The sequence below is a fragment of the Biomphalaria glabrata genome, chromosome 8, assembly GCF_947242115.1.
Source record: "Biomphalaria glabrata chromosome 8, xgBioGlab47.1, whole genome shotgun sequence".
Lineage (NCBI taxonomy): Eukaryota > Metazoa > Mollusca > Gastropoda > Planorbidae > Biomphalaria > Biomphalaria glabrata.
Window position 1 is genome coordinate 30,121,393 of NC_074718.1, and position 16,431 is coordinate 30,137,823.

The following is a 16,431-nucleotide window of genomic DNA, read 5'->3' on the forward strand; positions in this document are numbered from 1 at the left end:
TTCTTAAACTCAGTTATGTGACTTGATGTGAGAAGCATTACAGTTTTCTTTCAATTAGGGAAATACTTTTGTATTTTAGGAACTGTGATACACCCAGATTGATTGAAGCTCTCAAATCCAAGAGAGTTAGAGACATTGCCTGCGGCAGCTCCCACAGTGCTGCCATTATCTCCAACGGTGACCTGTACACATGGGGACTTGGTGACTATGGCCGTTTGGGACATGGGGATAACACAACACAGCTGAAACCAAAGCAGGTTTGTTACTCCAATTCATTCTCTTACACTCAATACAGAAAGTGAGTTACTAGCTAATTGATGTAAAGTTTACAGACTCCTAGGTTTAAGTCTCTTATATAACAAAACCCTAAGCCTTTTTTTACCAGTTACAGTATTAACTGAATTTACTACAAGAATTGTTTGTTATGAATATTATAACTTAAAAAGGGAAGAATTTATTTTTTGAAGTCAACACATCTCTTTGTGTAATAGAGTTTTCCATACTATCTTCACTTTGTTATTGCTTTTTATGTTTCTCAATGAAAATAATTTGTTTCAGCCCAGTTAATTTTGTTTATATGTTTCTAGTGCTTACATAATTGTTATTTGATAATTTATTTATCAAGGTAATGGCACTTGCTGGCCAAAGGGTGGTCCAGGTGGCCTGTGGAAGTCGAGATGCCCAGACATTAGCCCTGACAGATGATGGTGTGGTTTACTCTTGGGGTGATGGAGACTTTGGTAAACTGGGCCGTGGAGGAAGTGAGGGCTGCAACATACCTCATCCAGTTGAAAGGCTGACTGGACAAGGTGTGATTCAGATAGAGTGTGGTGCCCAGTTCTCACTGGCTTTGACTAAACTTGGTCAGGTTTGGACATGGTAAGAAACTTATCTGATATTACTATCTGACATTATTATTGTAATAATACAAAGAGGCTATTTAAAAACTGTAACTGAGAAACAAAATATGAATTCATTTAGAGAAGACTGCAGTTTTCTTGTGAAATAAAATTAAAGTACAAATTTTAAGCAAAATACATTGTTAGAATTTCCTTAATGTTCAATATATTATAAGCTTTAGCTATTCTGGGTGCTCAGTCTTATTGTTTATTATTATTATTATTGTCATTTTATTTGAGTATTAGCAAGTTTGAAACCAGTCAACTTCTATTCTGTAAATCTGTATCAGTGGAATCAGTGCCATTAAAAAAAAAAAGTTAACTATTTCAACTTTTCATCTAAAGTAATAAAATATTTACTATCATATTGTCTTTCATGTTTCTCAATAACAATGATTTGTTTTAGTGCTGTTTATTTTGCATTTGTTTATATAAATGCATATGTGAGCTTTAAATGCATTTTCAATACATAGTTTAAAATATCCACATGTGTTAACATTAAAACTTCTTTGGTTGATATTTTGTCAAAATTTGTATCACGTTTTAAAATTTAAGTTATGGTTTTAGTTAAGTTTTCTTGTTTTGTTTTTTTTCTATCAGGTTTATGTATAGTTATTTTTTTTTTAATTTTCTTTTATACCCCAATATTCCAAAGTTTTAACTTGGGTCATAATCGGTTTCAGGGGTAAAGGGGATTATTTCCGCCTTGGCCATGGCACTGATGCTCATGTTCGTAAGCCACAGCTAGTTGAGGGACTGAAGGGTAAGAAGATTGTCCATGTTTCTGTTGGGGCACTTCACTGTCTGGCTGTCACAGACACTGGCCAGGTAAGACAGTTAATCTTCTCTGTAGCTAAATAATCAACCTTAAAACTTGATATTGCAGTACACTAGTCATTACCAAGTTTTAGCAGGATTTAATACATTTCTGAGCTTTTTTATCACTTACGTAATTGGTTAAGTTAACTATATGTAATGCAGATTATTGTCAAGTCATGTTGGATTTTACATGTATATATTTATATATCACAATTTTGTTTTTAAATATTTTAGTTTATTAAGTCTACATATCATGACCTATGTGGTGCTGATGTGCCCAACTAAAATATACAATCAAAGGTGCATATATTTGCTCTAATTCTGTATACCTCATTGATTCTAACATTAATTTTTTTTAACAAGGTCTGGGCTTGGGGTGACAATGACCATGGTCAGCAGGGTAATGGAACTACCATAGTGAACAGAAAGGCTGCCTTAGTCCTGGGTACTGAGGGCTACAAGATATCAAGAGTGGCCTGTGGATCTTCGCACAGTATAGCCTGGGCTGTCACTGGGTACTCCATTCCTACCTCTCATGAGCCAGTACTCTTTTCTGCATCTAAAGATCCACTAGGAGCCACTGTTTTGGGTTAGTATGATTAATGATTGAATTCTTCTAATGTTAAGCAATGAATAGTATCATGTATGAATACAAATGTTGAAATATTGTTGTACATAAACAGTTTAGACAAACAGGAAAGCTACATTAATGCTTTGTTTTATTTAAAATAGCAAAAAATGATCAAGTGACAATTTTTTTTTCTTTTGAAGGCTTACAAGATGAGAAAGAAGAACAATTCAACATTCCCCTGAAAGATGCAAACAACAGAGACAAAACTAACAGACCATCATTATCTAAAATCATCTTGTACATGGACTCTACCTTAGAAAAGCAGAGGGCACTCAACCATGTCCTCAATGATCTGCAAATCAAATATGCCAGGTATTCAGTTTTACTTTTTTTTTTAAAGTTAAATCATCTGTTTTTTTTTAATTGTAGAATTCTGTTTATGAATTTATTGACAATGTAAAAGTTTGTCCATTTGAATCTCGGGTAGACTTTATATCTGGTGTAGACTTAATATCAGGTGTAGATTTGAAATAAGTTTATCTAATATGTATTACAGGGAGGCTATTGTTAAGGCTCTTAGTAAAGAGACCATCCCAGTGAATGGGCCAGGTGGAGACAGCAGTCAGAATTTGATCCAGTCTGTGTCCTACTCACAGAGCTCACTCCCAGATGGTGGCATTATCAGTCACACCACAGCAGCAGAACAAGGAGCAGGGGACATGGTGGTGTCTACTATCATGGAGTCAATAGAAGGGGTAAGTCTGGAACATTTAGTTTGTTTGTACAAGCTCCATGCATTCCTTCAGAAATGAAGTTTATTACATCCTAGTACAAACCTACTGCAGGAATCCAGGGGATGGAGGTGGGCAGGGTTTGAAATTGTGACCCTCCTGATTTTAACAGTATTGACAGATATACAGGTGTATGTATACTGTCTGACCTTAGTGTCTTGTAATGGGGACTAACCATGACTAACTGACTGGTTGGAGAAATAGAGAGCTGTGTTAGGAAAGTGTACATCTATTATCTATATAAAGGCTTTAGTTTTATTAGTAATGTCAATTGCTGTAACAATGAGTTACAGTTTCTTCATTTAGTTGCTGTGCAGTAAGTAGGTGAATGAAAGAAACATTAAAACATTACTTGTACACATGACTGTCTGACAGTGAGCGGTTGAATGAAAAAAAAAACATGAAAACATTACTTCGGCTGACTGAAGTGGTCAGTGGTGATATTCTATGCTTTTTTTGCACTTACTTTTGTGATTTTGGATCAATCTTTCCCAGTGTATTTTTTCTAATAAAACCAATAAGTTGAAGAATCACATTCTTTTGAAAGGTGCTATTTTAAAAAAAAATCTTCTAAAGCATTTATTGCTACTAGTTAGGTTTTTTTTTTAAATTAAGAGTTACTGATATTGTAATATAAATCTATCTTTTAATATAAATATGGACTAAATTGTTTTCTGTACCTCTAGAATGAACAGAATGACTTACCATTCCCAAGCATGCAGAGTTTGGCTGCCAAAGTGTCCCCAGGAACCTCCCTCTTGGTAGAGACCTGTCAGTCAGCTGAGGAGGTCACCAAGGTTGTGGGGGTGGGTCAGAGCTGTGACTACCCACCGGGGCTGGATGAGTTCACTCATAAGCTAACTGTGGAAGATGCCAGAATATTGGTGGACCTTCTGAAGCTGTCAGTAGCTAGAAGGATGAATGGAGCCAAGAAAACATTGTCTGTTGTTCTCACTGCTCTGGGGAAGGCTTCTTCTCAGGTAAGTGGCCAAATTTTTAGTGTTTAAAATAAATTTTGTAGAGGATTTATTCATTATCATGTACCTTCTGGACTAATCTACTCATTTATTACATATGTCTTAATTTTCTAAAGTTTGTTTTAGTATTGAATATTGAACATATCACATTTGTATTTTAATTACTAGCATAGTTTTAGCTCTATGTTCTAACCTTCTTGAGGCTCAATTACCTAACCTTATTGGACTCAATTATGACTTTGTGTCATAGCCTTGTTATATTTTATATCAATTAGTTTTTTCCTCAAAGAAGTTAAGCCTCATTTTAAAAAATGCAATAATAAATAGTGTTATACATTTGAATATCACTTTTCTTATCTTTAAATTTTGAATGTTTTGAAGCCATTCTGTTCCTCCTCTATTTCACTATTTTGTGTAGTTCCCATCTGCTTGAAAGTGACACTTCATTTTGTTTACATTTTAGGTGACAGAAATGCTGCTGGAGTTGTGTGTCACTGAGTTAGAAGATGTGGCCACTGATAGTGAGACTGGTCGCTCATCTGCCAAGCCTGTGGTTCAGGAGAGTGCTCACCCATACACAGATGATTCCAGTCACACAGGAGTTGTGAAAATTCCAGGTGATTTTTCAGGCAGTTTTGGACATTTATTTTTTTACTTGTTATTGTTTGTTAGAAACTTGTTAAAGTTACAATTTGAAAAGTATTTTTACAAAGCTTTTATCTACTCTCTGTGTCTCTATAACATGACATGGCCTGAATTGTGCCAAAACCAAACCAAATCTGTCTGTCAAAACGCTAGTACATGTTATTTCTCCCTCACCTAATCTTGGATTAAGCTGAAATTTTGCACATTTCTTTTACCTGATAACACAAGAATAACAAAAAAAATAACTAATTAGTTTATTATCTAATGGTAATTAATTATTTTGTTTGATATCTTGAAAAAAGGAAAGAAATCATACAGATGTGGTGGTATAAGTTGAGTTAATCCCCTTGAGGACTCTTGAGCCCTTAGGGAACATTTGCATTTAAAAAATCATGTAAAAATTCACCAAGATACCCCTTTCTTGCCTCCCCCTCTCCCAAATGGTCCACACAAGTGATAGGATCATAGTGCATTGAGAAAACTAAAAGGTAAAACTATTTCTAATTGCACAGATTTGATTATGTCCAAGTCAATGATAACTATAATTACATGACTGATCCAAAATAATTGAAACAATTACACTAATATAAGCTTTGTTGTTTTTTTTTAAAGTATTTTTTAAAAATGTTTTTCTTGTTGATATTTTACTTTATTTTGAGTCTTTTTGCAACATGGTTTATATCTTCAGCCCTAGTAGCCAATATTTTACAAAGTATTAAGAGAGAAAACCTGACTTCTGTTCTCTTAGGTGCTGAAGCTTTAAGAGTTGAATTTGATAGACATTGTTCAACTGAAAGAAGACATGACCCTTTAACCATTATGGATGCCACAGGGAGAACAGTTGCTGTCAGATCAGGTTCATATTATCATTCTTTGTATCAGTTTTATTGCAACAAGGCACAACATGGCCTAAAATGTGCCAATGTGCCAAAACCCTTTTAGTTGGAAAAGACCTTGATATTAAGTTTTTTTTAATGATTGCTTACAATATTGACCTTTCTTGTATTTGAACAGGAAGAGAATGGTCTGACTGGTTCCAAGAGTTAAGGATCCCAGGAGATGAGCTAAAGTGGAAGTTCACCAGTGATGGTTCCGTCAATGGATGGGGATGGTATTTCACAGTATATCCCATCATGCCTGCAGCCGCTCCACTTGACACACTCTCTGATCGCACCATATTGTCTCGGCCCTCTATCGACTTGGTGACCTGCCTTCTGGACTTTAAACTTGAGGTTTCATTAGATAGAAACATCATCCCAAGATTGGCAGCTGCCTTGGCAGCGTGTGCCCAGCTCAGCTCTTTAGGTTAGTAGGATCAGCTTTAACTTGTTGGCAACAATATTGCAGTGGGCTGGGCTTCATGTAAGAGTGCTTTATCTCTAACATTATTTTAGCCTTATCTTTGTTGAATTTATGACTTATCTACTTTGTAAAAAAATATAATTTAGGTAATTTTTTTGTTTGTAAAAACAGTTCCATTATTGCTCCTGCAACAGTGGACCTTTTGTTGTTTAAATCTCTTAGATTTATTGAGCTAAAGTTTTGTTGCAAAGCTTTAGGATGAATAAGTTCCCCTTTATGACATTGGGTAGACGATGTAAAGATCATCTGTTTTTGTGGTTCACGGTTATGGGCGTGACCAACCGCCATACTTTTCCCCAATTAATGTCAGATACCCATTAGAGCTGGGTGGACTGAGAGTTGCCCTGAAGATCCTGAAATTAAAAATCCCAGGTTTTGAACCCAGGATCACCATTTCAGAAGCCAAGTGCTTTACCAAGCCTCCTTTAGGGTGGGTAGCCCTTTAAAATAGGAGTTTTTCATTGATTGAAAGAATCTTTGTGGTATTAAAGTTTAACTGGTATGTTGTTGATCAATCTACTGTCTTCATTTTTATGGACACTTAATATGTTGTTCCCTATCCTTAAGTTCTTGTGTCTGTATCTGTTCTCTTGTACTTAATCCCTAATTTTAAAATATCTTAATTCTCTAATACATCTATTTCTGTTGCTATAATTTTGACTCTCAACTGATAGCAAAAAAAAGTATGTAATGCTTTTCTCATCTTGATGTTGCTGATAAGTGTAATAAAAATTTAAATAATTTATACAGCTTATAATCCTAATGTTTTCTCATCTTTCAGTCTGTCACTGATAAACTTAACCAACCAGACTGTGTTATAGTCCTTAATGCTTTTCTAACCTTGCTGTCACTGATAAACTTAACCAACCAGACTGTGTTATAGTCCTTAATGCTTTTCTAACCTTGCTGTCACTGATAAACTTAACCAACCAGACTAGTGTTATATCCTTACTGCTCATCTCACTGTCTTGTCACTTCAGTCTTAGCCATGACTGTGATTTGTCTTTTAGCTCATCAAGTTACTGGTTGAAATGCTTCTAAGAAATATACATTTATGTTTGTCACTGTTTTTAATACAGGAGCCAACCAACGGATGTGGGCTTTGCATAAGCTTCGTAAACTAATGGCTGCAAACTTTGGAAGTCTGATCAACATCAATGCTTTACTCTCTAGCCCTACCACTGACAGTCCTGAAGAAGTTCCACGTCCATATCCTCTGGTAACTTGTCAGCAATCAATTGTAAATTTTTGTTGTAATGTAAGCCTTAAATTTTTGTGACAGAAAATACCTTGTACAAATTCACTTTAAAATGTTGCAATGCTTTAATATATAGTATTTATTAATTACAAATCAAATGTTGCTTGCGTTATTTTTTTTTTCAGTCCATGAGCAGCTCTGCTCTAGCCTCACTAGTCAAAGGTCTACCAGAAGCATTACAGAGACAATATGAGTATGAGGATTCCATTGTGCGTAGTGGCAAACATCTCATGCACAGTCCATTCTTCAAAGTGAGATTGTATAGAATTTATTTATCAATGATTAAACACATTTTTGATCACAACTATTACTTCTAATATAAATGTGTTAAGTTGCTCCTTACATTTAACTAACAATGCTTTATGAATTTATAATATATACAAGTATTCTTGTATATATTATAAATTCATAAAGCATTGTTAGTTAAATGTAAGGAGCAACTTTTTTTTTAAATGTGTAAGTCAAGGTATAGTTGTAAATAGAGATAAGGGGATCTATATATAGATCTAGTTATGGGAGGGTTTTTACATATACACTTCAATTTTACTGGCTGAGGGACTATTTCTTTCAACTTCAACATTGCATACTTAATCACATTAAAGTTACCAATATGATCTCTATGGTTTCCTTTAGGTGTTGGTAGCTCTAGCCTGTGATCTAGGACTGGACACAATGCAGTGCTGCTCTGAAGCCCACAAGTGGTCCTGGTTCCGGCGCTACTGCAATGCAGCCAGGGTGGCCTCTGCCATGGTGAAGAGGACAGCCCTCCCAAGTCAGTTCACTGAGGAGGTGATGAAGAAGATTCAGGACATAGCCAATGACAGCTCCAGCACAAGTCACCAGCATGAAGTGCATGAAGTTTTTGGGCAGGATCAGGATGAGCAACTTCTGCAGTGGATGAACAGGTCAGTGTAGGCCTACAGTGCTCAAAGATGACTATAGGACAGAAATCACTAATGTGTGTGTGTACCAATGCTCTACTGGAGTGTTGTATGGTGAACATAATGTTTGGCTTTTAATTCCTTTTTTTTTGCTATTTGAAATATGTTTGTCTAATTTCAGAGTTGTATTTGTTTATTATTTCACACCTGTATAATTTGATTTTTGGATGTACCTTTTTTAGATACTTTGTATATGCTTAATATTATGACTTTTTCAAACAGGAAGCCAGATGACTGGACCTTGTCTTGGGGTGGCAGTGGTCAGATTTGGGTCTGGGGTCATAATCATAGAGGTCAGTTAGGTGGTGTGGAAGGAGCCAAGGTTAAGCTTCCTTTAAGTTGTGATGCCCTGGCCTCCCTGAGACCTGTGCAGCTGATAGGAGGAGAACAAACTTTATTTGCTGTCACTGCTGATGGAAAGGTGAGACAGTTATATGAACCAGAGTCAAGTGTATGGGATGTATGATATAAATCTAAGTGTTATTAAATGTCACCCAAGGGTGTTTAAAATTTTAAAATTATTTTTCAATCTGATGTGATCAATTGTGAATATTCTTAGTTGTTAGTAAATTATTGTTGAAAATGATTTAGATTTTTTATAAAGTTTTTCTTATATGCTTAAAACATTTTTAAGAAATTTGATCTTAATTGAAATTGAGAAATATTTGTCAAACTCAATATCGTGCTATGAACCATTGTATTATTGTACACTAAAATAATTTTTTTTAATGTTCACATTGTCCTTTCCGCCCCCCCTCCCCCACCCCATAACTGTTAGTTGCAATAGTTATTAATGGCATACATTTTGAGTGTTGCTCAAACGTCAAAGCTGTCATAAAAAAAACTGTTAAAACTCAAATAATGTACTTTTAGGTCTATGGTACTGGTTATGGTGCAGGTGGGCGGTTGGGAGTTGGTGGCACAGACTCTGTGGCCACACCAACCCTTCTGGAATCTATTCAGCATGTGTTTATCAAAAAGTTGGCAGTCAATTCTGGAGGAAAGCACTGTCTGGCATTGTCTGCTGAAGGTGAAGTCTATTCCTGGGGTGAGGGTGAAGATGGCAAGCTGGGTCATGGAAATAGAAGGTAAGTTATTGCAAATATTGTGTAATGGAATAAGCCAATAATAGGAATAACATTTAACTCAAGTTGTAGTAAGGTAATTGAATACACACATGAAGCTTGTTCCTGTTACAAATGAATTAATAAGCATGAATGATGAGCATTCAACTTGCAACACCACTTATCTTTTTTTTTTATAAACTACAAATGTTCCTTCAAAATAGAAGATAATTATGTCCTATGTGTTTCCACTTAGCAGCAACTTGGGACCAGGTTAATTCTTCACAGGGCCATTTAAAAAGCATCACCACCCATCGTTTCAGTAGTGACTTAGTTTCACATTGGTTTTAATGCATACAGCTTGAGTTCTACCACCTCAATTAAAGCTTCCATGTATAAATGTATCTGTTTTATTCTCTTGTACTGTTATATGGAGACATATTGACATGGTCTTTATTTGTCTAACGTAAAACCTGTAGGTTTTCATATTGGAGTCTGACCTTATTATTATTGTGGGTGAAGTAAGCATGAAGTTGTATAGGTGGGTCATGTAAGTCATTCTTGTAACATTCTTTTTTTTTTCAACCAGTCCATGTGATAGGCCAAGAGTTATTGAATCTTTAAGAGGAAAAGAGGTTGCAGACATTGCCGCTGGGGGAGCACACTCAGCCTGTATTACAAGTAGCGGAGAATTGTACACTTGGGGTAAAGGCCGCTATGGCCGGTTAGGTCATGGAGACTCCGAAGATCAGTCAAGGCCAAAGCTGGTCAGTATATTTTTAACAATATTTTTCTATTATAAATAATCCTATAATAAACACACATCCTTAACCCAAAATGATTAAGCTGTCAAAATTGCAAACCTATTAGGCAAACTTGATGAAGTAAGGTAAACTTACTAGATCAAGCCTTCATGTACATTTTAAATTTATGCTTTAAAGGTCTATAAAGCATCTTCTTTGAGTTTATATTATTAATGATTTTAATATAACACTAAAAGTCAGAGGAAAAATTTTAATGTTGTAATTAATACTTCTAGGCCAACATTTGTTCATCTTTATCTAAAAGCTCAATTATCACATAAACATTAGCTCTGGGCATATAAATGATCCTCAGGAATCTCTGAGCAATTAGTTTCTGTCTTTATTTTTCTATTATATTTAACATATCCACACCATTTAATACACTTTAAGGTATTTCTTACAGTAAAAATAAAAGTGTTATAAATCAAATAAATATGTATGTAAGTCATTCATGTTTGATAAGGTCACATAACTCCAATAGATCTACACTATCACTAATAGTTCTTCATGTTCAAACATCCATATATATGTGTGTAACATTGTCCTATTTTTATTCAAACATTCAGCTTGAAGCATTGAAAGACTACAGGGTGACTGATGTGGCTTGTGGCAGTGGTGATGCCCAGACATTGTGTATCACTGATGATGACAGTGTATGGTCTTGGGGAGATGGAGATTATGGCAAGCTGGGTAAGCCTGTAGATCAGTAGATGACTTTTATTAGGTAGACCTTCAAAGTGTGGCATTAGAATACTCATCGCATTGTATTGTTACTTCTTGTTCTTTTTTGTTGCCTAATGTTCTGTGTATTGCTGCTCAGGTCGTGGTGGAAGTGATGGCTGTAAAGTCCCTATGAAGGTGGAAGCATTGCAAGGTCTAGGAGTCATGAAAGTTGAGTGTGGGTCTCAGTTCTCTGTGGCACTGACCAGATCTGGAGCTGTATACACTTGGTCAGTTCTAGTCATTATCTCCAAAAGAACCATTTTTTTAAATTTAATTTTACACTAGTAAATAATTTAATTATAAAATATTTTGAACTAGAGGCTTCATGTATGGTCATGTTTGATTTGTGATAATTCTTAAGAGATAAACTATAAGGGTAATCTAAAAGTCTTTTCAGAAACAGCAAAAAGCTTGACTTGGCATTCATTTGGTCAAGAAGTAGAAAGTTTTATAAAATATTCATTTTAATTAAAGTGACCATCTTAATCCTTGCCAACAATGCTGTTAATGATATATCAACTCTATTATATATTTAATTTTCTTTTTAAAATTATATTATGTAATTTTTCTAGATTCATATATTATTAATTTTATTATCAATAGCCTATTATCAATTTTCTTACAGGGGTAAGGGTGATTATCACAGACTTGGGCATGGAACAGATGATCATGTGCGAAGGCCAAGAAGAGTTACTGCCCTCCAAGGCAAGAAAGTAGTTGATGTTGCCTGTGGTTCCCTGCACTGTGTGGTGTGCACAGAGACAGGTTAGGTTTACTTTCACTCTCTTCCGTTTGTTCGCTGCAACATTTGACTTAAATATGAAATATTGCAATGATGGAATAGTTTTCAAAAGTCATCTCATTTTATCTGCAAGAAGTTTTTGTCTACATTAAAGAATTGTTTTTGAAATTGGTTTCATAATTTCTTTAAGTTTTTCTCCTTTTTTTTTTGTGTGTTCCTCAAATGTTTTCACCTGTTCTTCTAAAAAGCTTTATTAATTTACTCCAGGTGATGTCTTCACATGGGGTGACAATGATGAGGGTCAGCTTGGGGATGGAACAACCAATGCTATCCAGAGACCTAGACTTGTGGCTGCTTTACAAGGTCAGTAAAGAAGCCTATCTCAAAGTTGATTGTTAGTGACTGATGCAAATTCATTAAGAAATTATTTCCAGGACAAATAGATCCCCAACTAATATAGCTTGAAATTTTTTAGTTGACTAATAAATTGAATCTTTAGTTTTTCTGTAAAGCAACTTTTAATGACAGCATATTTTAATGTGATAGGTAGAGAAAGAATCCAGTTAGTGCTGAGAAAATCATTATTTCATTAATAGTGTGATACATTAACATTTTGGTCTCATGTGACTATTAAGAATCACATAACTGGTGTCTGTTTTATAAAATTAATATTAGTTAAAAAATAATACATTGCCTGGCATGTTGAAATATTAGGTAAAAAGATCAACAGAGTGGCCTGTGGGTCTGCACACAGTCTGGCCTGGTCAACACACAAACCAGTTAGTGCTGGCCGACTTCCCACAGCTATCCCAATGGAGTATAACCACCTGCAGGTACTTGAGTTTTGTCTAGCAACATTTTTTCCAAATAAATTTTTGTTTTCATCCTCCACATTTCTCTATCCTCCCTCCTGTCACAGGGGTTCTAAAACTGGATTAATATTTATTTATATTTGAATTCAATAAATCTGTAACTCTTGTTTCTTTTTTGCTGCTTTTTTATATGCATTTCTTTTATAAACAGACAAAAACAATTGTCTTTACTTGTTGAGATCATAAAAATTATAGAATATTCACTATTGAAATAATTTTCACCATAACTTTTTTTTTTAACCATTTCAGAATATTGAAATGTTTGTTTTGAGAAATCGTTTGGTTTTACTTCATCATTTCTCTGAACTGTTCTGCCCTTGTATCCCTATGGTACACCTACAGGAGAGTAACCAATCCACTGGGAAAGAAGATTTCTCCACAGGACTAGATGCTCTTAGGGGAATTCTAGTCTCTTCAGCAAAAGTAATTTTTATAGAATGACATTTTATTTAACCAGCCTTGCAAAAAGTTTCTTTTACCTGTGATTGTTTTATAATAAAATCAAACCTGTATTTTATACACATTTTGTGATAATATCTTGATTACTAAGCATGTTCGGCAGGACCACAATGTTGTTGTCACATATTAATTTAAAATACTAAATAATTTAAAATAAACTATGCCAAGGACAGGATAACATAGTGCAGGTGTCGGAAATACCCATAGTCAATCAAGTAGTGTGACACCTCACATGAAGTGATTTTGATTGGTTGAAAATAATTTCATTGGTTAAGCCAAGTGTCAAAACCAATGTGAAAAAGGTCACCGTCTAGAACCTTGAGTCGAAATGTAAACTTTGTAGAGATAGGACGTACTTTAGTTTTGAGTTACAATTTGCAGTGTAGTATTTTTATTAAATCTAGTAGTAAATTTGAATATTTTTATTATTGAACTTTGAAACAAAGTTATTTATTTGATACAGTTTTAATTCTGTACATATAGTGATTCCTAGTTTTGAATTAAAGTTATGTATTTGAATTAAAGAGGATCTTCATTTATTGAATCTCTCAGATAGTATTTAGATCTAGAGATATACATCTATAGAATCCCCGGCACATCACAGTAACTTCTTGTAACGTCTGACATCTCAAGAAAGAGTCTACAACTTTAGCACTTCTCAGCACTGTCAATGAATCAGCACTTCAATAATCAACAAGAAATTTGTGAAAGTTTGAAATATAAAATGGATTGCACTGATCTTTACTAGAGATTAAGACTTTTTTCTTTAAAACTTTGGAATGTTCTATTTGTAGGCCTAGTTGCCAAATTTTGCTAAATTTATCAAGCCAACAACTATTGGGTAATTCTATAACCTCATTATTATTGTGGGGAAATGAAATTGCAAGAATAGAGAGTATCTTAGTTCTGTAAATCTAGTAGTAGCATAAATACCCAAACAATTTTTTTATGATTTGCCTTACCAACAATATGTTTATCCATTCATTACTTTAATGTATCTTCCTTAAGTTTATCTATCAGAACATATTTCTGTATTTACAGTTCATTTTGTTGCAGTATTAAAAAAAAGTCACATTTTTTGTAATACCAAATTCAAATCCTCTATACATCTTCAGGAAGCAGCATTCCGAAAAGTTGTCCAGGCTACAATGGTGAGAGATAAACAGCATGGACCTGTTATAGAGTTAAACAGAATACAGGTAAATTGTTAAGGATTTTAGAACTTAGCTGTATTCATTCAGGTGAACTGTTTTATAAAGGTTATTGTTAGCTCCTCATTAATTTTCAGGCTAAAAATCAAGCCTTATTATTATTGTTAGCTTATTAATTTGTTAAAAAGACTAGTTCTGGAAATGTATCTGTTATGTTACATGCTAACAAAAATGTAATATCAAGTCAAATTGATTGTAGCATTATTCAGTAGTAGGAAAAAAAAGTGAAATTGTTGATACTACCAAGAATTTAATTTTAACATATGTTTAAAATATTGGTATGCTAGCTTCTATAATTATGTGGTTATAATCTGTGAAAACACCAGACCATTTTGAAATATAAAATATTGATTGTTGATGACCTAATGACATTTTTTGTTAAGGTGAAACGGTCCAGGGTGAAAGGTGGTCTTGCAGGACCTGATGGGCTCAAGTCAGTCTTTGGTCAGATGTCCCAGCGTATGTCACTACTGACAAATGAAAGTTTAATGTTACCACACAGAGTTTGGAAAGTCAAATTTGTGGGTAAGTTCTAGACATGTTTTTTTTTATACAGTGTCTTTAATAGACTCAAAATGACCAGGTAATACATCAATACTGTTCAAGCTCAGAATATTAAGGAAAACTGAAGTTTGTGTCTATGAAGACCAAGCACTAACTAAATGTATCTATTGTTGTTCTGGAATCTCTGAAAATATTGCATATTACTTATTAGGACAAATGATATCAAACCAATTTAAAAATCTATTCAACAGCAAAGGTTTTTTTTATTGGCTTCAGTTAAGGGAACCAATGTTGACAAAACAACTAAATCTCATCTAACATTTGTTTTTTAATAGCTATTACTTTGTATTAATATTGTTTAACATTTAAAATAAATTTTAATCCTTTTTATGATTTTCACTTTTTAAGAATATGTTCCATGTGTGGATGTCCATATTAGAGTCTTAAGCATGAAGTTCGTTCCTCTCTTCATTACCTCCCTGCACCCCATAGTTTATCTTTCATAGAACATTCCTATCACCATTTGTTGCAAGCTTCTCCATATAGGGCTACACTATTATTTGTGAATTGAAGTTAGGGTTAAAAGAACATTCTGGCATGTGACAACATATGCTTGTAGGGGTGTGATTTAACTGGATCATTCTAGGATAAAGCTTGGTTCTAATAGCACATATTGTTCTTGATTTTCTTTTCATTCCTATATTTAGTAGAAATGTTCTCATTGGTGTTTTTTTTTTATATTCTGTTTCTGTACAAAATAAAATATCTGTCACTGATAAACTCTATATTTTCACTTTAGGTGAAGGTGTTGATGATTGTGGAGGGGGCTACAGTGAATCTATTGTTGAGATGTGTGAGGAACTACAGAATGGTTCTGTCCCACTCCTGATAGTAACACCTAATGGTAGGGATGAGTCTGGTGCCAACAGAGATTGCTATTTGCTGAATCCATCGCTCCACCAACCAGTCTATCAGAAAATGTTCAAATTTTTAGGTCAGTTTAATACAATTGTTTGTCTACAATTTTAAATGTTAACATTGCTTTACATTTTTTCAACTAGAGTAATTCATTTGTTAATATAGCTTTGAGAATTTCCTTTTTTTTTGTTCAATTAAAAAATTACAGGAAATTTCTTTTTAAGGGTTTGTCAGCCTTATTGGTTTATTTTTTTTATTCTAAGCAGAGTATTTTTAACATTGGCAATATATTTGCCTTACATATAACAATGTTATTTCATTTAGGAATCCTCATTGGTATAGCCATAAGAAGTGGCAGCCCACTGAGTCTAAATATTGCTGAAGCAACTTGGAAACAGCTGGCTGGAATGTCTCTAAGTATTTCTGATCTTTCAGAGATTGATAAAGACTTCATACCTGGTAATAATTTGATAACATTTAAAAAATATTCCCAATCCATTTCTATATTTATTTATTTATTTATTAGTTTTATAAGTGTATAATTTAATACTTTAACCACATAAAATGTTAATAAATACTTTTTGGAAAAGTTTGGGGGGGGGGGGGGAATAACTTTTTATGTCTGTAAATGCTAAAAATATGTTGTTGTTTTTAATCAGTACAAAATATTTATGAAACCTAGTATCTAGTTGAACACTAAATCTTAAAAAGTCAAATGTTTATTTGAACAATTATAATTAAATAGTTTTGATAAATGCTTAAACAGTTTTTGTTTCACTTCTGATCTATGTTAATTAGAGCTAACAAGATGTTAATTTTTGACACTGAACCCAACCATTGACTTTGTAAATGTATACAACTAATGTTTTTTC

At 34.0% G+C, this 16,431-nt stretch overlaps 1 protein-coding gene across 4 annotated transcripts in view; it reads left to right on the forward strand.

Moving 5' to 3' along the window:
• LOC106066440 (E3 ubiquitin-protein ligase HERC2-like) overlaps positions 1-16,431 on the forward strand; it is a 120,442-nt gene that overhangs the window by 99,847 nt on the left and 4,164 nt on the right. For all 4 annotated transcript variants that reach the window (XM_056038993.1, XM_056038994.1, XM_056038996.1 and 1 more), the window contains 26 exons: positions 80-257; positions 626-879; positions 1,583-1,727; positions 2,082-2,307; positions 2,490-2,661; positions 2,846-3,044; positions 3,767-4,060; positions 4,521-4,674; positions 5,451-5,558; positions 5,717-6,007; positions 7,144-7,283; positions 7,448-7,573; positions 7,956-8,227; positions 8,486-8,684; positions 9,137-9,351; positions 9,917-10,094; positions 10,697-10,820; positions 10,951-11,080; positions 11,479-11,618; positions 11,863-11,958; positions 12,310-12,428; positions 12,717-12,890; positions 14,042-14,125; positions 14,521-14,662; positions 15,441-15,635; positions 15,884-16,018. In XM_056038993.1, coding sequence (XP_055894968.1) covers positions 80-257; positions 626-879; positions 1,583-1,727; positions 2,082-2,307; positions 2,490-2,661; positions 2,846-3,044; positions 3,767-4,060; positions 4,521-4,674; positions 5,451-5,558; positions 5,717-6,007; positions 7,144-7,283; positions 7,448-7,573; positions 7,956-8,227; positions 8,486-8,684; positions 9,137-9,351; positions 9,917-10,094; positions 10,697-10,820; positions 10,951-11,080; positions 11,479-11,618; positions 11,863-11,958; positions 12,310-12,428; positions 12,717-12,890; positions 14,042-14,125; positions 14,521-14,662; positions 15,441-15,635; positions 15,884-16,018 — 4,490 coding nt within the window. The remainder of the gene's footprint in view (positions 1-79; positions 258-625; positions 880-1,582; positions 1,728-2,081; positions 2,308-2,489; positions 2,662-2,845; positions 3,045-3,766; positions 4,061-4,520; positions 4,675-5,450; positions 5,559-5,716; positions 6,008-7,143; positions 7,284-7,447; positions 7,574-7,955; positions 8,228-8,485; positions 8,685-9,136; positions 9,352-9,916; positions 10,095-10,696; positions 10,821-10,950; positions 11,081-11,478; positions 11,619-11,862; positions 11,959-12,309; positions 12,429-12,716; positions 12,891-14,041; positions 14,126-14,520; positions 14,663-15,440; positions 15,636-15,883; positions 16,019-16,431) is intronic.